This window comes from Melanotaenia boesemani, chromosome 4, assembly GCF_017639745.1.
Source record: "Melanotaenia boesemani isolate fMelBoe1 chromosome 4, fMelBoe1.pri, whole genome shotgun sequence".
Classification (NCBI taxonomy): Eukaryota; Metazoa; Chordata; class Actinopteri; order Atheriniformes; family Melanotaeniidae; genus Melanotaenia; species Melanotaenia boesemani.
Window position 1 is genome coordinate 7630680 of NC_055685.1, and position 21486 is coordinate 7652165.

The window sequence follows — 21486 nt, forward strand, 5'->3', positions numbered from 1 at the left end:
AGGGACCTGCTGGGCACGTAGAGCTGTAGGAGATCCCTGATGTATCCAGGTGCCTGGTCCTGTAGGGCTTGATAGGTAAACACCAGAATTTTAAAATGCACCCTGTAATAGATGGGCAGCCAGTGCAGCTGGATTAGTAGAGGAGTGACATGGGTGAATTTGGGGGATTTAGATATCAGCCTTGCAGCAGCGTTCTGAACCAACTGGAGACGGTCAAGCGATTTTTTGTTTAAACATGTGAAGAGGGAATTACAGTAATCCAGTCTGGATGAGATGAAGGCATGAACGATCATCTCCATCTCAGATGATGAAACAACTGGGCGCAGCTTAGCAATGTTTTTGAGGTGATAGAAACAAGAGCGAGCAAGTAATTTTACATGAGCATCTAAGAACATTACAGGGTCAAGGGTTACCCCAAGGTTCCTGACCGAGGGCTTAATGCATGAGGCAAGTGGGCCAAGACTCTCAGTTGAAGAAAGTTATCATTCATCCAGCTCCTGACAGCATCCAAACACCCAAGCAATGTCTGAATCTTAAAAACATCCTGAGGTTTAAAAGAAATAAAAAGCTGAATATCATCAGCATAACAATGATAAGAAATATCTTTAAAAGAGCCGATAATGTGCTGCAGAGGCAGCAAATATAAAATAAACAAAAAAAGGACCCAGAACAGACCCCTGTGGAACACCAAAATCAAGAGCTGAAGAAGAGGATTTAAACTTTGCAGCAGCCACAATTCTCTTGTGGAGAACAATCAAAACTCTGTCACTATATATGACATATATATATATATATATAATAATAATAATAATAATAATACATTTTATTTATAAAGGCGCCTTTCTCACACTCAAGGTCACCGTACAATAAAAACACAACAATGAATAAATCCAATAAAATACAAGAAAAACATAAAACAGTGATTGCAACAATGTACATTATAGTGAGTAAGCCAGTTTAAACAGATGTGTTTTCAGTTTGGATTTGAACAAATGAATAGAATCAGAATTGCGGAGGTCAGGGGGGAGTGAGTTCCACAGATGAGGAGCAGAGCAGCTGAAAGCTCTACTCCCCATGGTGACAAGGCGAGCGGGGGTGAAGATGAGGTGAATTGCAGAGGAGGATCTGAGGGAACGGACCGGTTTGGCAACACAGAGGAGATCAGAAAAATATGGAGGGGCGAGGTTGTGTATGGCCTTAAAGGTTAACAGCAAAATTTTATAGTGAATGCGATGGGTAATGGGGAGCCAGTGGAGCTGCTGTAAGATGGGGGTGATATGATGGATGGATGGGGTTCTAGTGATGATTCTGGCTGCTGCATTCTGTACCAGCTGAAGTTTATGAATTGATTTCTGGGGAAGACCAAACAGAAGGGAGTTGCAGTAATCCAAGCGTGATGTGACCAGGCTGTGTACAAGTATGGCGGTGGTGTGAGGAGTGAGAGAGGGGCGTAGGCGGTTGATATTGCGGAGATGGAAGTATGCGGACCGTGTTATGTTATTAATGTGTGATGTGAAAGAAAGAGTGCTGCCGAGGATGACACCCAGACTCTTTACCTGAGGGGAGGGAGAGATGGAAGAGTCATCAATGGGAATGCAGAAACTATCAGATTTAGAGAGGGTGGATTTGGTGCCAACTAATAACATTTCGGTTTTACTACTGTTTAATTTGAGAAAGTTTGAAGTGAACCAGGACTTAATGTCATGAAGACAATCTGTGAGTGAGGTAGGTATACATATATATATATATATATACATGAGGTATACATATATATATATATATATATATGTTTAATTTTGTAAATGACATAAAAACATATAAGCCATAATGACCTAGATATATTTGACTGAATTTAACCCTTTCATGTATGAATTATTACCTTTTGATGTTTGATGTGTCCACAACAGTAGGAAGAAAACCACTTTCATGGATGTGAATGCAGCTGTGGCTCTAAATCTCCTAAAAATGATGTTACATTACATGGTTATTTTCTCTGCAAAGCCAATTCTGATGATGTAAAACAGAACCAAATTAGAGGTGTGTGACAGATAGTTCAGGTGAGGTCTCCAAAATGGCAATTTTATTTACATTTGGCATAGTTTGGCCATCTGTTTTCAACGTAACAAAATTTGGGACCTTGTGGTTTTGAAGGTTAATTCAAAAATTATTTATCACATAGAAAGCAAAACATTAAATAATAAAATCCTTATTATAAAGTACTCTCTGTAGTTTCACAGTCCTTTGAAGGACAGAAGTTGCATCTACTTCTCTTTTGTGGCCTTGTCTTGGCTGAAGTTGCACTTTTTTTATATACACAAACATCTGCTTTGCTGTCTGCTGCTCTCATCATCATCTGAAGAGTTTTTTCCATGTTGTCCTCTTCCCTGACACGTCTTTCTCAAATTCACAACCATCATCTTCATCTTAGAAGATCAGATCAAAAGCCTGCTGCACATTCTGTCTTGCTGCCATGATTTCAGTCACTGCAATGACAGCTCAGGTACCTTTTAAATGTTATGGCCCCCACCATCATCAGTCAACAATCAGAGGATATTAACTACATTTCCCCTTGCTTTTAGTTTTATTTTGTGAATTTAGAAACCAGCAACAGTTCTACAGTCACTGCGTTATACCACCCACACAAACTCTCAGCCTCTCGTCCATTTATCCTCTATCTGCCTTCCAGTGCCTGTCTGTGGTGATCAGTGTCATTGAATGTGAAACGGAGCATGGTGCCTCTGCGCCAGTAGGAACCACTATGGATGAGGACAGTGACTACATGCTTCCAATGAAAGTTTAACTGTCCAAGGTGCTGTTTATCTTGGGAATAGAGGTGTATGTGTTGACCAGGCACTGTTTTTTGATGGTGTAATATGTCTTGTCATTGTGGTTTGCTGGTTCCAGCTTGTCTGACTCCTTGCAAAACAGCCTGAACAGAAACACACTACTGTACACTAACTTGTGATTCAAACATGAGCTGAAATCACACTGAGGAATCTCTTCATAAATATATTTACAATTTCCAAGCTCCAATTTTTACAGCAATGTTGTTGGCTGAATACCTTTTTAAAATCTGGCAGGATGTATTAGTGTTTAATTCATACTGTGATGACAGATTTAAATAATTTAAAGCATATTCTGTTGTACTGTATGCTACAACATCAGTCTGGTTATATCTGACAGCTACCCTATTAAGCACCCTCAAAGAAAATCAAAAGATATGAAAACATTAGTCTTTGAGGAAAGCAGTTCATCAGCTCTGTGTGCTTTTTATAATAAAACATATAAATGATGAGTGCTTGGATGGTGGTTGGAGAGGGTTCATCTTAAAGTTTCTCAAACATATGTTGGTGTAGATTCTCCGTTATCTCAGTCATGGTAACCCCAAGAGCTTGAATTGAAGACAACTGGACTTCTTTTTTGTCTCTTGAAACTCTGGCTGGACTAAACACAACATTCCCGTGCATTTCAAACCCAGCAACACACTGAGGCAGAAACTGGTCCAGCTGAAGGATAAAACACCCAAAAACTAAGATGAGTTGAGCTGCATATGCAGTCCAGTGCTGTAAAGAGTGCACAGACCTCTACACAGGAAAATTCAATCAACTTCACCAACATATGGCTCATCACAGGAGAGCCAGCTCTTCAGGTCAAGACTCAGCAGTTCCCCTGAATCTTAAGGATAAGGAAAACATTTTTGACAGAGAAAATAGATTGTTTGAGAAAGTAATGAAAGAAGCCATCTTTGTGAAACAGGAAAAGCCAACATCAAGGCCTCAGATTTCATCACTCCAACACTTACTGTACAGCCTTGACTCTCCTTTCCAGGCAGTTTCTAAACCATTCACACCCAGAGTCTTGTGACCAAAACACATTACATGTTGGTCAGACAGGTAAGCTACTAACAGGTGGCATAATGACCCACAGAGTGATTGGGTGGGTCAATGACACTCGCGACTTCAACAACACTCAAGTGTGAATGGCCAAACTACAGATTCTAAGCCTGGAATTCCTCACCAGTCAGTTTAGAAATGGAGAAAATGTTTAGATGAGAGAATAAATGTCTTCAAGAGCCAAGAAACGAAATCCAGTTACCTTCTATTAAAGCACTTAGGGACAAAGCATGGTGAAAATATCAGGACTGCTCTGTTGTAAGGTAACAAGCTAGCAGAATGAGTCTGGGAGACATGAGAACATTTTTCCTTCACAGGGGAGCACAGAGGGAAAAGTACCTGATGGTGAATTTCTCAGTTACCAGGACGTGTGTCCCTTGTTATAAAGTTCAGTTTTTTGTAAAAGGAAAACAGACTTCAATACAATGCCAGTGTAAATCTGCCCTTAGTATGACAAGTGTGATTTGGAAGTGACAGGGTATATTTTGTGCGAGTGTGAAATGAGCTGGTCCTGTTCTGGGCCATGTCCTGTATTATTCTAATTCTAACACTATAAAGCCGGGTATCATATTTGATACAGACATTTCTGGGCCTATTACATCGCCCATATGGCAAAAACTCTGCTCAATACCCTGTTGTATACAATCTGGTACTTGCTTTCTGCCCCCTGGTGGATATCTTATGCACTACAATAATTCGGACATGTCACAGTCTTCCGCAAATGAGTATGCAAATACTTTCTGTTTATTATTTTTTATATTTTGTAAAATTGTTAAATAAAGACTTCAAGGAAAATTGGATTTTCTTTCTATTATTTCTTGGGTCAGACTTGGGTTAATGATTTGCTCTAGCTCTGGCCTCTTTAGCATAATGGTTATGTGGTAAAATGGGTTGCTGCCGCAACTCTGGTCCATACATGAAGAATTGCTTTTATTGACATGGAGATATAGGTCCAATTCTACCTCCTTTCCTTGGACCTGCCCCTCCTTTTAGAAGGGGTATAGAGTTCCTCTCCTTAATGGGAACAAGCAGTAGTGGTCACTTAGCCATCCAAAAGGCCCCTAAAGCCCCAGTTAAAGGACTGGACTACTGAAAAAACATCTTGGTGTCTGTTTCAAGTGTGTTGGTGATTGATATATGTCCGATGTTTGTGTTGTTTTTAGCTGTTCCAATCATTCAAATTGTGAAATTCATCAAGGCAGTCATTGTGAAGTTATAAAAAAGGAGAGAGCCAAGAATTTTGTGGAAAGGTAATAAAAGTTGTAGCTGCTTTCTGTTTTTTTTTTTTTTTTTTTTAAGCTTGTACTTGCTAAGCAAGAAGTGGACAATGAGAGAAGAGAGAGAAAACCTAACACTTCAAATGACCGCAGGGAAAGGAGTGTATTAAATGATAAAACTACTGAAGCAGCAGTGTCCATCTCAACATGCCTGAGAAAAGTATTCTGTTTATTGCTTACTAGACTTTTATACTCTCCTTCCTAGCATGTCCAGAAATAGTTTTTATGGGATGACTGTCAAAAAAATTGGTAATGTAAGACAGACAAAAACAAGAAGAAAAAGAAGCTAGAGAAAATATGTATAAATAATACAGCTTGTGCACAGGAGGTTGTAATATGAGGATGCCAAATACAGGGCAAAAAAAGATGGCCTGGGTCAGCACAGGCCACCCCTAAACTCTGACTGCCCCCTCCAGGTGCCTCCCCACAAATAGACAATCAAATTCTCAGAAATATTTTGTCTAAACTGACCTTTACCCTGGCCAAACCTCAGATGTCCAAGTGCAAGTGAATGCAGCACATAATGTACTTCTATATGCTGGTCTATGTTGTGGTGTAGAATATTACAATGTCTTTGATCAAAATACAGCATTCATACAGCATCATCTCACCAAATGCCTACACGGGTGACGGTATTTGTCCAAACTGTTTACATTTTATGAAAATGATGTAAAAGTCATAAAACTGCTAAATGTGACAACATTACAAAGTTAATATGTTGAGGAAACACTGATAAAACTGCTGATGTGGCTTAAAGCAAGTTTTTTTCTTTATCAGTGAAGTGTTTGTGCAGCAGTGATTAAAGCCATAAAATAGGTAAAGAACTGTTAATAAAAAATGAACTGTTAATTAATTAACTTTTGCTTTTACAAATTTAGCTTTAGATTTTACAATAGATGACCATTTTTTTGTAATAATCAGTTATTATTTCCTATAAAACATCTAATTTACAAGTACCACCCTTTAGGTTCATTTAGCTCCCTTTATGTACATAAACAGGTACGTCCATGCCAAACGTCATTGGCCACATGACAATGACTCCCATGCATCATTTCTGTTGGCATGGTTGTTAGGTAATGCATCCACCAGAGTACAAAGTCCATTTCCGAGTTCAGACGCAAGTTTCAGACGAAAGCAAACATGGTGACGATGAAGAAATCATGATAATGTACATTCTCTGCAGAATTATGTTAATTTTATAGGAATAAACTTGGCTTTTCAAGGTTTCCTGGCCTGTTTTTTCAAGTTTGTTTCAAGTTTCTGTTAAAAGCAGTATGTAAACTCTGACTTTTATTGCAGTCATTACAATGATTATCATAATTTAGTCATTTCCAATAATTTATTATGTAAAATCTTACTTGGTGCACATTGGTTAGCATTTTGTATAATTCTGATAACACAAACACTCAATTTTACATTGTTAAATGGTTTAAAATCTGTGATTCTGCTGTGATTCTATGCCAACAAATTATTTTCTATTGGTAGACTGATTATTGTGTAACATGCAAATAAAGTTAGAAACCAACTGAATTTATTATAAAATGAATAATTACACAAGCAGGATTTTATAAGATTCAGTTATGTAGACAAAATGACCAGGATGTTATTTTTTATATTGTTATTTATGATCCTGGGTTCATATAAATTGTATGGCATTGCATTTTCTGTATTTAGTTAATTGTTAATAAGATTACTAGTGACTAATATTGTTTCCTGATATTGGTGACTATTCAACATATGAGATGAAATGGTAAACATTAACCATAAATCTGTTTTATCTGTCACTGTTGTTTTAGCCATTGAAAGTGATTTCAAAGCAAACTATACACGAGGAAAGAATGATACTTCATTAGAATAATAAAAAAAAAACAACAAAAAAAAAAACAAAAAATTCATTATCACCATTTGAAATAACCAAGAGGGGGACAAACTTAACTTTGCTTGTGACATACTTTGAAGGGCAGTAGGTTTAATCAATATTTGTACCCATTAGTGTACAAAGAGTACTTTTCCCTGTTGGAACATGACGTTGTAGTCATGCACGTACACCTACACAAATACACTTAAACACATCTCTTGTTGTAGGCAGCACAGCTGTCTGCTTTAGTGGATTACTGTGAGGAATCTTATTGTTTGACCTTGTTTTATCCGTTGAAAGCTCTAATTCTGCTTATTTTATTTAACAGAAAATTGCACTTTAACAGGCAACAACTAGCAGATGCAACATGACTTTATTTGGATCAGCAGTTTTTGTTCTGGCTTTATTCTTTTTTTTCCCAGTCAACAGCAGACCAACAGGTAGGTTGAATTGTTTGAAACAAGTGAACATGTATGTGTTAAATTCTTCATCCGGTTTTGTTGTTTCGTTTAAATTTGTTTTCATGTTTTATTCAATGATAACTTTTTATTCTGGAGCCTTTAGATTTTAGAGAGCTCAGTCTCTTTTTTTATTTTATTCTAATCAAAACGTTGAAAATTGTTTTATTTTTATTTGTTTATTTCTCTATAAAATCTTTTTTCTCCATGTCCGTGTCTCACTCCTACATACTATCATGTTTGTGGTAATAATCTTTTAAAATCCCAGGTTTTTGTGACGTTTGAAATTTAAACCACTATAAACCATTTTAAAGCATCTCCCACCTTATACGTGACCTATCCTGTATAATTCAATTGGAAAACAAACAAATATATTAAGTGAAAAAATATTAATAGTTTACAATAAGCTGATTGCATAAGTATGGACCCCCTTAAATTAATAATTTGTCAAAGCAATTATTGATTAAATCATTCTGTCTTCTTGGTAGAAGTCTCTCTTCTTTGCACACAAGCTCCAGATTTTTCAGATTATGAGGATATCTCTTGTTCTTAACCCCCCTCTAACCACCCCACCTAAATTCAGTTGGATTTAGATCTGCTTTTCAATTGAATTGTACAGGATAGGTCACATTAAAGGTAGGAAAACTTTTGAAATGATTTACTTTTTTTTTTTTAACATCACAGAGAGATAAAATCTTATCTTACATTTTTCATGTTCTTCTATCAGCAGTTCAGTTTCTCATATTTCATCAGTCTCATGTACCTCAGCTTCCCCCACTTAGTTTTGTGTGTGTTTGTGTTGTTATCAGGTGTTCACTTGCGTAATATGGAAAGCTTCATTCGAGCTGTGCAGCAGGTTGAAGACTCAAACCCTGGTCTGTCACCTCTGGCTCTGGTCAGAGCCCTGCGAAAGACTGCTGGTCATGATGATGAGATGACCATCCATTTCTTGGGGGCATCATATAACCTCAGTGACTCTGAGGGTCTAGAGAGAGCCATTCTAAATGCAACATCATTTAGCTTTTTTGATAAGGCCATCCACCACATTGTGACAGACCAAGGAGAGGAGCGAGGAGTGGTTCTTGCACCAGACGGCACCACAGTAGCACTTGCACCCTTATTGTTAGGGATTGAATCCGGTCTGAAGGCCAAAATGGAGGGAACACAAGCTGTTGGGATTTTCCCTCTCACTCTTGGCAGGACGCTGGGCTTGTCGTTCCTCAGCCTCCAGGACTTACCACCATCTTTTCGTCTGGGTCCTAATGGGTGCTGGGACAATGTGGAGTACCCTAAGATGTTCAAGCTGCCTCGGCCCGCAACTATTGCCACAGATGCTGTTATCAGTGGGGGCATGGATGGAGTTATACTGGGCATGAACATCAGTAGTCTACCTGCATCTGAACAGCCACGAGCCCTCAGTGAGATTTTGAAAGGATACTACAGTTTCATTTTACATGAGGGACTAGGCCTCGATGCTGTGACCAGCCATGTTAGTCCGAGGAGAAGGGAGATCTCAAGATCACTTCTGGAGTCACTTGATCTTCAAAGCCAAGTGATGGAAACATTAGCTTTGGTCTGGAAATTGGAGAAGACAGAATGGATTGCTCTGGACACTGGGGTGGGAAAAGCGGTGAATGATGGATTGAAGGAATTTGTGCACAAGTACTGGGGTGAGTAATTAAATGATGCCATAGACATTTAGGCATGAAGAATTTTACACTTGGATAGCATAATGAACTCTGGCTTTTCAGGTGCGCTAACAATCTTTTTAATGTTGTTATTATTATTATTTAAAAGAAAAAGTAATAATGATTATTGAATAGTTAATCTATTATTCCAGAGGGTGATGGCTGCTGGCAGGAATGATGTCCTGTATCTTTCTATCATGCAATGGACCTGAAGAAATCTCTCTTGTTTTCTCAAAGTGTTGTGTAGAGAAGGGATCCCCAACTCCGGACCTCAAAGCCCACTTCGACATTTTTGTTCAAAATGAAAAGGTTTCATAAGCAACTTTTCTTGAAGTCTTTTCATGAAATTCTTGGTTATTTGATCCATTTATTTTATGATCAAAGAACCTGATCTAATGGGTTTTCTGCAGCAATGGAAGCTCTGGCTTGAGGACACAGTTTCAGGACACTCATTATCAGCATCTCTTTCAGAACTTTTCTCATCATGAATTTTCCCACCATTTCTCTTGCGAAAATGGTTAGGGTAAAAAATACAGGTTGGGGTTGTTAATCTCTCACGGTACACACCAGTCTCTTTGTTTCTTTACTCCTGCTCATTTGCATTCCTACAAAGTAACTACTGTGAAAAAAAAGAGAATATTGTTACCGCAGCCGATGGTACTGCAAAAATCCACATGCTGGTTTCCAATACGTTACATGTGAGGAGCATAAACTAAACGCTGTCTCTCCAAGTGGACTTGTCCCATTTGACCTGAGGGATCTGTTTGGTTTAACAAACCTGAATGCATTTTGGTCCTAAACCAGTGCATTGTAAATTAATAGCAGGATTTTGAAGTAAAGATCTGAGGACTGGAGTTATATGATTCACTTTCTTGGTCTTAAGGCCCATTTATGCTCTCTTATGTATGTAAATAGTATGTCTGTTTCAAACGTTGTCATACATCACCGTCCTCATACTTCCATGCGTCTTTTGTGTCGTCATGGTTGTTAAGTCAATTCCTCCACTAGTGGGCAGTGCTACGTTTCAGAGATTATTCTGACGTCAGTTTCTAACATTGCTTGGCAGGGGTAATGGACCGGCATGAAGTTGTTTTCAACTGCCCGACACACACTAAAACACTCACATATTCAAAAGCTCGATCAATTTCTATAGTTGTTGTCCTCGTCTTCATTCTTCTTCTGCTTTTTGTTTCCTTCCTGATCTTCTTCTTCTTCTTCTCTTGTTTATTTCTTTTGCTGGTCACAAGTTAGCTATTCTGTTCAGCACTTCCCCCGCGAGTTCCGGTCATGTTGCTCTGTCATCTGCCTCAAGAGACAGGTAGCTAAGCTCCCTTATAAAACAGACCAGACGACAGACTAAACTGTCTGTCTGCTTGTCCGTCTTCTGTGTTGAGCACAAATAGGCATTAAGGTGCTATTAACATGACAGTTTTTTCACACAAGGTGCAAATATTTTTCATTGCGTTTTTGAAAAAAAAAAGAAGAAAGAATGCATTTACACAACAGAGGAATAAGAACTATGTCCACGCATGAGAAAACGCGAAGAGGACCACACGATGTAGTGCGCATACCAGACCTCTAGTCAGCTGCGAAACTTTGCAACGACATTATTAGGTGTGCACCGCACCCTCATAAGACCACAAAACCAACACAACAACAGAAGCATTACGTGTCAACTGCTAGTTATCTGCCACATATAACCTGCCTCTTCGCTGATTGCATAAATACTCTACCAGAAACAGGTTTTGCTTCAACAGACCAAATAAGTTAAAAAGATGTAGCGGCACAAACGTAACACCGAAGTCCACCATTGTTATTGCTGTGCTTTTCACGGGTTAAGTAGGGTCTGAGTGCACAAGCGCAAGATAATGTGAAAAATGTCATTGTTGCCAAAAGAGTCTACTTCCAGTTGTCATATCTTTTCGGTTTGATCCACCCAAAACTCTGTTAAGACAGATTTAAGCTTGCACAGTGTCTGCATGACCGACGTAGGCTTGGCAAAGCTCTGCAGGGGTTCGACTCGCACCTCTTCCAGACCTGACGTGCACCCCTACGCAGACAGTTACGCGGAGGTACTCCCTTGTGATTGATCAGTTTGGGATCATATGTTCACATATATCATATGTTTCTCGCTGAATTTGTGTGGTAATCACTGTTTAAAAGTAAAACTGGTGGATGAAGTTGATTTCTTTGTTTTCTTCCACAAGCTAATACTAGACGCCATTGTTGTTTTAAAACAGAAAATACCTACCGAACTGAACTCCGACCTGGTGAGTTTACTGGCCAATACCATCCCTGCTGCCACCTTCAGATTAGGAGGAGAAACTGCAATACAACACCAAAACGACGCATACCCCCTACGCTCGAGTGCGAGGGCAAACTCGCCAGCGTCAGCTACGCCGTAAACTGACCGCAAGAGCATAAATCCACCTTTACTGTGTAAACAAGAGGCCAGAATGCAACAAAACTTTTGTGTTTTACTGTCTCAACATTGTGGTGGAATTAGGGCCTTAGTGAGGACTCCAGCAGCAGCGTTCTGGACTAACTGCAGCTGTCTCATGGAGTTTTTAGAAAGATGTGTAATGTGTAAGACAATATTAGTATGTCCTAATCATAGACTGTATATAAAAGATGGACGGAGCCTCTGTGATGTCAGCCATAGGTTTCTGAAGAGCTGCATTGAAGCTCATTGGGAGGTTTCCACCTTTGCCATCTTGGCAGTGTCATGCATGTTGTCATTCCCGGAAAATCCAAAAATGGGCAAAGGGGTAGAGCTGAGAGGGTGACTGTGAAGGTGGGGGTGGATGATTGACACCAATCAAACTTCGAGGTGCCTGTTGCTAAGAGCTAATCGAGCTAACCCGGAACTCACAGTAGCTAACCACCCAACGGAGGTAGGTGGGCTAAAGCTAAGGCGGGTTGTTAGCCAGCTAAAAACTGAGTTTGTGCTGCACTCTCCCTTCTTGCTGCGGATATTGGATACCTGACAATCAAAAAGGCACGCCTCTAACTATGCTGAATTTCAAGATTAAAAAACATCTAAACGGATGAGTTAGAAAAAAATTCACCCTTACAGTTGTCATAAAGTTAAACTTGACCTATTAATCCAAAAGTGTTTTTTGTACCAGGCTTTAAACATGTTTATTTCTGCTGTGAAGTTGGTCTTTTTAACATGGGAGTCTATGGGGATTTGCTATGTTTTGGAGCCAGTCCCTAGCGGATGAGGGGTGAACTGCAATTTTTTGCACTTCCGCATAGGCTTCACATTTTACTGGCAGAGGTTGCTGCTTGGTCCCAATTCAGGGTCTGCACACTTCGAAGTGTCGATTCGTCGGCTACATACGTCATCGTGGGGCGCCAAGCACTGTTTCAATTTGAAGGAGCCTCTGAATTCACCCTACAAATCTGCACTTCATTTGGCCTCAAACAAAGGCTGCTGGTGACACATCCTTCGCAGCCTCTTTTCTCCCAGAATTCATTGCGCTCAAGATGGTAGCAAAGGAGCAACCAAGCTCAGAAGAGTTTTTTTTTTAAACTACAATTTATAAACATGTTTGTTAAATGGTGACATTAAAATTCTGTAATATTTGATATTCGTGAATTTTTAAGGGGTTAATGAAGTGTCTACTGGCTGGAAAACAACAGAGCCTCAGACAGTTTTTTTTTTTTTTTTACATTAATACTCAATGTTATGTCCCACGTCCAGGGAAAGAAGGGTGCAACACACGGGTGGACTTCATGGAGCGGGCCTCGTGGTGTATGCCCAAACACAAGATCTGCGGGGCTGTATCCCAGCGACTCCTGGGGTGCTACCCGAGCTGCAAATAAGACGAAGGGAAAGCCCTCATCCCAGGCTTTTCCGCTCTCAAGACAGTACTTTCTTAACATGCACTTTAAGGTTTGATGCCAACGTTCTAAGGCACCCTGTGATTGGGGATGGTACGCGCTTGACGTAACATGCTGTACATTTAATGTTTGGCACACGGATCTAAACAGTTTAGACTTAAAGTTCGTACCTTGATCAGATTGGACGACCTTTGGAGTATGAATGTAGAAAAGAACTTAGTCAAGACTTTTATTATTGTTTTTGCCGTAATTTTACGCAGAGGAACAGCCTCTGGATAGCGTGTTGCGGTGCACATAATCGTCAGAATGAACTGATTTCCAGCCTTAGTTCGCGGGAGAGGTCCTACGCAGTCTACCAAAACTCTGTCAAACGGCTGATCCACCACTGGAATAGGTGTTAACGGAGCTGGATGTATTACCTGATTCGGCTTACCTGCTATCTGACAGATATGACAACTACTGCAGAAACGTGCAACATCACGTCGCATTCCTGGCCAAAAGAAGTGATTTAATACTAACCGATACGTTTTGTTTATGCTGAGGTGCCCTGCCCATTGGCTTTCATGAGCTAATGAGATTACCTTTTCACGGTACTGTTTAGGTACTACAGTTTGTGTTACCACGCTCTCATCTTCTGCACCAGCACCTGGCGAGGACCACTTTCGTAACAACACTCCGTTTTCTAGATGATACGCGGGGAGCGAGCCTTTACCAGCTGCACTGCTGTCCAAAGACTCATAATATTTTGTTAACGTTGGGTCGGTTTTCTGCGCTTCAATCAGCTTTTCACAGGAAAGGGGGAGGAGATTTTCATCGGGGTTTTGAAACAAAACCTCTTCTCGTGTCTGATCATCAGATTCTGTGGGAGAGGCAACAAGAACAGTCGGATCAGGAAGTTCCTCTTCTGCAAATATTTTTCCAACAGCAGAGTCCGACAGGTTACCGTCTGGACTCTTGCGAGCTTGAGCATGGATCATAACACATGCAGGGAATAACTTAGATAACGCAGGGGAGTCTGGTGAAACTTCAGCGGTAGGACCATCTAAAACCTCCAGCTGAGGAAATACACGTCCTCCAGCAACATCGTTCCCCAACAACATTGTAATCCCCTTCATAGGTGGCTCAGGACATACAGCTACTGGAAAAACACCGCTGACCAGATCCATTTTAATATGTACCCGATGCACCGGTCGAGGCACATATCCCATTTCTATTTCTCTAATTACCACACTATACCCACACGCTGAACTGTCAGAAAAAGATAAAGCATCAGCTAAAATAAGGGTTTGAGAACCTCCTGTGTCTCTTAAAACTCGAACGGGTTTTTCATCCTCCTCTTTGCCTGTTAAGGATGTAAAACAAATAAACACGAACGGAGCAAAACATGATTCAGGGGGGAGTGCCATTCTTTCTGGGTTATCTCCACAGCGGGTCTGTGTCTGCACCAGACCTACACCCTTTGGTGAAACAGGTTTCTTTTTCTGTTTTTCTTTTAACAAGTCACAGTCAGCAATAAGATGCCCTGGTTTGTGACAGTAGTAACACTCACGCCACTCAGCATTGTTTACTCCTGGTTTGGTTACAGGATGGACGTGGGCGGTCCCAGCACTCTGATTAACCCTGCGAAAGGGAGACTTAGCTCCACGAGTAGGCGGTGACAATCTATGGGTTAGTACCGCTTGTGAAGAAACACACCACTTATCAAACAGATGGCTTTTCTCTCGAGCAAACTCAACATATGTTTGACCAGCAGAATATCTCCGCTGGCGGAACCTCTGGCGATACGCCTCAGGAACCAACTCATATGCTTTCAAAACAGTGGCCTTCACCTGTTTATAATCTAAGCTATCCTGTAATGGCAAAGCCGCAATTACTTCCTGGGCTTTTCCAGTGAGCTTGCACTGCAACAACAAGGGCCAAATGTCATATGGCCACTTTAGCGCACCAGCAATGCGTTCAAACGCTGCAAAGTACAAGTCTACTTCTGTCTCCCTAAAACTGGGCACCAAAGAGGTACATTTAGATACATCAAAGGAAGTCTGATCTGCGGAAGCAGTCACAGAAGCAACTGGCAGGGGCAGAGCCTGGGCTTCCAGCTCCAGTCTGCACAGCCTGACTATCTTGTCAGCCTCAATTTCCATCTTTCTCAATTCAAACTCCATTTCTGCCTGGCGAGCTTGAGCCTTTTCTCAGGCATCTAGCTCTAACCGAGCCAGGCAGACTTTCAGCCGAGACCCCTCATGGCCTTCCGGACTGACCGGGGACGGCGGGTCATATCGGGGAAGAGTGACAGGCGTTCTCACCCGTCTCTCAGTCCCTGTACCTTCATCAGCCATCTCCGTGCTGGGAGTTTGGGGGAGAGGATTATCCTCTCCGTCACCAGGGTCACTCCTTGGCAGAGCGCCACTACACACCTCTGAGGTCTCAGGCGACACTTTAGACACCCCAACCTCTTCTAACTGCGCGATCAACAACGCCTTGATCTGTGCTTTGGTAGCCTGTCTTGGGATCTCAAGAGAGTAGTGATCGCGATGGATAACAGATCTGCCATGAGGCAGCAGTCAAGCTCCGCACTGGAGGGAGCCGAAAGGAAGCAGTCTAAAGCGAACGGTGTAGCCATTCAAACAAAAATCAGTCCAAAACAATACGTCCACACAACTATATGGGAAAAAATCTCCCGGACAAGCCCCCACTATGTTACACCCCACGTCTAGGGAAAGGAGGGCACAACACACAGGTGGACTTCACAGATTTTTTGCCATGAGCGAAGCCAAAACAAAAGCAATAGGTAACACATCTCAAAAGGTGTTGGGGTTAGCAGAACTGCTGAAAATAACAAACAAAATGTAAAAAAAAAGGAAGCCCTCCACACAACAAAAAGAATGGGCTTAAATCTGAGTCTTAATTGCCTTACGCAGGTAATATAAACAAAAGAAAACACAGCAGTTCCAATAATCTAAAGAAAGTGGGTAATCTAAACCCAAACGTACCTTGTCCTATTCTAGCCCAACACTTTATAATAACACAAAAATGTACAACTCCAGTACAAGTAAGGGGGAAACTTAAAGAGCAGCCTCTAACGCTGAGCATCCAAAAAAAAAAACACTAGTCAGAAAGCACACAGTCAGGACCAAAACCTGCCCAAAATCACACTCTAATTACTACTACAATTATCACGAATACACCACCGAAAACCACACAATCCCAAACACTAAACCAGGGCTACTCAATTCTGTCCTACGAGGGCCGCAATCCAGCAGGTTTTCCATGTATCCCTGCACCAACACACCTGAGTCAAATTAGGTGGCTCTAACAGCCAATCAGGTTCTACACAATAACTCATTAATTTGACTCAGGTGTGTTGGTACAGGAATACATGGAAAACCTGCTGGATTGCAGCCCTCGTAGGACCGAATTGAGTAACCCTGCACTAAACTATCTCTAAACCACAAAACGGAGGGGAAGTAAACATTTGTGCCAAACAGCTTCTCCCCTGAACTGATTTCCATGGCAGTCTTTTATTTCCGGGTGGCGGGCAGGGTGCAGCGTGATTGGTCGAGGCTTCCTCTTGGGGGAGGAGACGAAGGTGTGCCAGGCTTAGCCACTCAGAAGCTTGGATCCGCAGCTGGTGTTTGCATGCCAGAGGAGCCACATGTGACAGCAATAAGTGGCGTCCGTAACACTCGATCTTAGTTAATGTTGACTGAAGTTTCCTATGATATGCAAAAAGTAATTTCAGAGGCTTAAGTGATTCACCGTCCTATGCTATGGCTGTGTTGTGGGCCCCAGTCTGTTCTGACTGGGTAGGTTGCTGTGGCGGCTGTGGCGACTGTGGTTTGTTGACATGGGTGGACTTGCTCCTGGTGTGGCTGGTTCCCCATGATATTGTGTCCTCACAGCACTATCAAGCTGGATGTTTTTCCCTTCTAGTATTTTATAACTACATTCAGTTTAGAGACAAAAATTAGGGAGTCATGTTTGTGCAAAATAGGTGAGGGGGGGACCCTGCTTTATATGTGTGTGTATACATGTGTGCGTGTGACTGTGTATAAGAGTGATTGTTTTTTATTAATTGTCATGTAATTTATTTTGATATGTGTAAAGGCTTATTTTATTTTTAACATGCATGAATTGCTTTTTTTTTTTTTAATCCTGTAAAGCACTTTGTATTACCTTCAGCATGAAAAGTGCTTTATAAATAAAGTTTGATTTGGTTTGATTTGATATGTTGTTGCTTTGGGAAATTCTTGTTGGCTAGGTAGGCAGTCCCATTTCATGAATAATATACACTCCGAAGTGTGCAGACCCTGAATTGGGACACATCATGTTACTGATGACTAATAAAGTCATAACATAACTAGTAAAGCTGATGTGAAATCATGAAAATGAAAGCAGTAGAAAGGGAACCTGAAGTCAGTTTTACATTAAGGTCTTTTAAAATGCAGGTAAACACAGTATTTAACAGATTTTCTCTTTAGTGAGCTGGTAGAAACAGAATTAAATATGATAAATGCAAAATATTTTAAAGTGTGACATTTTAAAGACTGGCCACTTTTTCTGCTTGTCTGGCAAACTGAGCACTTATTTGAAACGTCTCAAACACGGACTTTTTTTTTTTTTTTAATAATTATTCATTTAATTTTTGCTGCAGTTCTTATGGAGCATTAGTTGGTCCCAGGGGTGAAATAGCAAAGCCTGTCATAACGTTATTTTCGCATGACTCTCTTTCCTCCTGCACACAGACTGCCCTCAAATCATTCCTCGCTGTCAGTGGGGGGCAAAACCTTCCCGGGGTACACCTATCCCCCTGTCTCTTCCTCTTCAGTTTCTGTATGTTCACCACACCTATGAGCCGTCATCACCCTGTTTATCCTTCCTCACCTGCTCCCGTGGCATGAGGGCCATGCAGCGTTTCCACCAGCAAGATCGTGGTTGGAGTGACATCGGTTATAGGTAAGCAAACTTTAGAGGACATTTCGGGAACTACTACCCCAATTCCAAAAGAGTTGTGACACTGAATAAAATGTTAATTAAAACAGAATATAGTGGCTTGCAGATCTAATAAATCGTTGCAAGGGACCACTCTTACAATCTGACTTAGGTGCCACCCTAAGAATAGACATTTTTGGTGTAAACTGCCTTTACTTGGGCAAACCTCAGAAGCTACAGTGCAAGTAAATGCAGCATGTAATGTGCTTATAGGTTCTACATCAACACTACCATGTCCTTGCTCCTTATGCAGCAGTCATGCAGCATCATCTCACCATCTGCCTATGTGGGTGAAAATATTTGCCTATCCAAACTGTTTACATTTAGGAAGAAAATCATAAAACCACCAATAATTTTAGGAAATAATTAGTAAATTATTTCCTAAAATCCATCCCTTTGTTTAGAAAAGGTCTCATCAACATGTGCCACCCTATACCTGTTCTGTACCTCTGCCTGGGCCCCCATTAAAATTTTCTAGACCCACCCATGTTGGAGTTATAGGCTATAATAACAAAAAGTTAAAATCATGTACTTTGTTCTCATTTAGAGTTATGTATGTAAGAGGAACAAAATCTGAAAGTGACAGGAAACAAGTGTAGACTTGCTAAAACTGGAGTCATGTCCTCTTTTTTCTTGGTCCTTTTCAGTAGCCTGGCCGCAGAGTTAAGATTAGGTTTGGCTGTATTATTTGGGGTAAAAAGTGCATTAATCAAGATGATTTAAGAAAACTGCATGAATCCGTTTATGAGCATCACTTGGAGTGATAAATTATTTAATTTAGTTATATTTCTCAGGTGAAAAAACTATTTTTAAAATCGTATTTATTTATCTGTTTAAGAGACAAACACAAAAGATGAATTAAGGAAGTAATAAAAATCAGAAAGCGGGCCCAAAACACCGTCAAAGGTGATGAGTAAGCGTTTGCTCTCACACAGAGACCACCGGGTGGCGGGTAACCTTGTGGATGTCAGGTCCTACAGGTTTCTCGTGTCTACAGCCAATGAATGACACGTACAGCGGTCAGATGATGCTTCTGAGGCAGAATGCAGACAAATTAGTCTAAATAAAGAAGATTTAATGATCCGTTTTGAGCCAGAAGATCCTCAACATAAGCTAGCATCACTTGCCACAATTACCCTAAGTTCCTCATAAGCTGTAGCAGTTAATAATTCAGTCATGAAAATTAATGGAAATGGGAGTTTATTTAATAAATTACCTCATATCAATCTCACTTTACAGTCTAAACACAAGCAGCCAAAACAGTCAAGCAAGATGCTTGATACCTTTTGTGATTACAGCAAACCTCTTTGTCTGCACTTCTAATTTATCCATGAAAGCACTACGTTACAACAGGAGTGTCCAGCTCCGGTCCTCGAGGGCCACAGTCCTGTAGGTTTTTGATGTGTCCCTGCTCCAAAACCACCTGACTCAAATTAATGAGAAATTGTGCAAAACTTAATTGGCTGTTGAATCCAGTTCATTTGAGTCAGGTGTGTTGAAGCAGGAAACGTTGAAAATCTGCAGGACAGCAGCCCTCGAGGACTGACTTTGGACACCCCTGCCTTACAACAACACACTTCCTCTGTTAACGTGGACATAAAGTCCTTGTCATGTGTGCGTGTTATGTTGACTTGATGCTGAGAGGGTCAGATGACTAGAAAACCCTAAAGAAACGGCTTTAACAGGCTGTGCTCGCTCTCGGATCATTCCTTCTTTTGTAAGGTAACGTAAAAGTATTGCGTTTTTACGCAAAAGCATGGCGTGCTTATACGTAAAAATATTATGAAGGCAGGCAAAATATTGCGTGATAACGCAAAGAAAGAAATGTGTGACCTCTGTGGGCACCGTAGATTTATAACTTGTTTCTCAGCTGTTTTTTTTTTTCTTTTTTTTTTTGGCAACATGGGATTATTTTCTCTAGACCAGTAACTGAACACTGCAGCCAGGGATAATGTGCTGTGGTATCTCTGCACCCTCAGCTTTGTCGTTGGCTCTGATGGATATATCTACGAAGGCAGGGGTTGGAACCACCTCGGCAGGCACACCAGAGGGCACAATGACATTGGCTATGGTGTGTCAGTGATTGGTAACTACACGGCTACCCTGCCCTCTCGCTATGCCATGGACCTGTTGCGCCATCGTCTGGTGACATGTGCTGTGAATGGCGGAGGACTGGCGGCTAACTTCACGATCCATGGCCACAGACAGGTGGTGAACTACACCGCCTGCCCTGGAGACGCCTTCTTTTCGGAAATAAGAAGTTGGGAGCATTTCAGGGAGTGAAAGTTTTAGTTTTTTAAAAAAGTATTAAATGATTCTTCAGGTAATGGTAGCTAGTTTTTTTTAGTAATTGCTGAGATGAAATAAGTGATAAATTAATTTCTGATTATGTGGTTTAATTGACTGTTTAACTGTTTCTGAACTGGGTGTCTAGAATAAGTGTGTATTTAATTTTGATGACCAATTCCTGTTCACATTACCTCATTTTAGATTTACTACATTGAATTGCTCATTGCAAGACAACCTTTGTTCCCAGTTCCAGGTTCATGAAAGTTGGAGAACAGAGAGAAAAATATCTTTTGTTGGACTTTTGCTTAAAAGAAATTATGTGAATGAAAAGACATTACTATTTGTGAGTTTCCTTTCAGTGATGTAGTTTCTTTCTTTTTTATCTCTGTGTTTGAAAGTAGTCTCCAAAATGACAAAGTCAAAGCTAAAGTTAGTTATTCTCTTTTAATTCTACTTCTAAATTGTTGAAATAGCCCTGTTTATAGATCAGGTAAAGGGCAAATATTTCCATACAGCACAGGGGACAGAGTAAAGAATGAATATAACAGCTATAAAAAGAGGAATAGGTCAAATCAAATAACTATATGCTGTTGCAGATATCAACATTTATTATTATTATTATTATTATTATTATTATCTCACATTTTTTCTAAGTCAGTACAACGCCTCCTCATCAGACTGGTAATAACTGCCTTTGAGGAAGCAGAATTGGTGGTAGGACAATATTTTTTGTTGTTATTTAGGTAAAATAAAGTCCAGTTCAAATGGGGTGACAGCATTCACTGTAATGTTCTGTCTCCACTTCAGCTGTGTATGGTGAGTAATTTATTTGTTCAACAGCAGCACCATTTTGAGGTTTGGAAGATAACAATTTTTGACCCACCACAGAATATCTTCATGCTTTATACTGATTTTCAAATGGTTAACATCAAAACATGACTGAAATAAACATGCTACTTGCTTAAAAATGACTAAGTGTCTGATTTTTCTTTGTTTTCAAAGTACACAACACATGTTTAATATGTAATCATGTGACCAGATTGTGATGACAAACATCAAATCCCCCAAGCTATTTCCAAAAATGTTAATTTACTTTAAACTAAAAATGTGTTTTCTTTTTGCTGAGTTTATTTATGTGTTTGTTTATTAATCTCATAATCAATATAAGATTAAAAATCATTATTATTA

General features: G+C 40.3%; 1 protein-coding gene across 1 annotated transcript; it reads left to right on the forward strand.

The window, feature by feature from the left end:
• The first annotated feature begins 7207 nt into the window (after positions 1-7207).
• Positions 7208-20878, forward strand: pglyrp2 (peptidoglycan recognition protein 2). Its single transcript, XM_041982907.1, has 4 exons — positions 7208-7468; positions 8296-9156; positions 17763-17973; positions 19989-20878. Exons 1-4 carry the CDS (start codon positions 7396-7398, stop codon positions 20290-20292), a joined length of 1449 nt encoding a protein of 482 aa, XP_041838841.1. The 5' UTR covers positions 7208-7395; the 3' UTR covers positions 20293-20878.
• The last annotated feature ends 608 nt before the right edge of the window (positions 20879-21486 follow it).

What these genes read in the sequence shown, in the direction of transcription:
- pglyrp2 (XM_041982907.1), top strand. Translation starts at nt 7,396, where the DNA reads ATGACTTTATTTGGATCAGCAGTTTTTGTTCTGGCTTTATTCTTTTTT. An exon ending in AGTCAACAGCAGACCAACAG is followed by an intron (nt 7,469 to 8,295) that starts GTAGGTTGAATT and finishes TGTTGTTATCAG; the next exon opens with GTGTTCACTTGCGTAATATG. An exon ending in TGGAGTGACATCGGTTATAG is followed by an intron (nt 17,974 to 19,988) that starts GTAAGCAAACTT and finishes CTGCACCCTCAG; the next exon opens with CTTTGTCGTTGGCTCTGATG.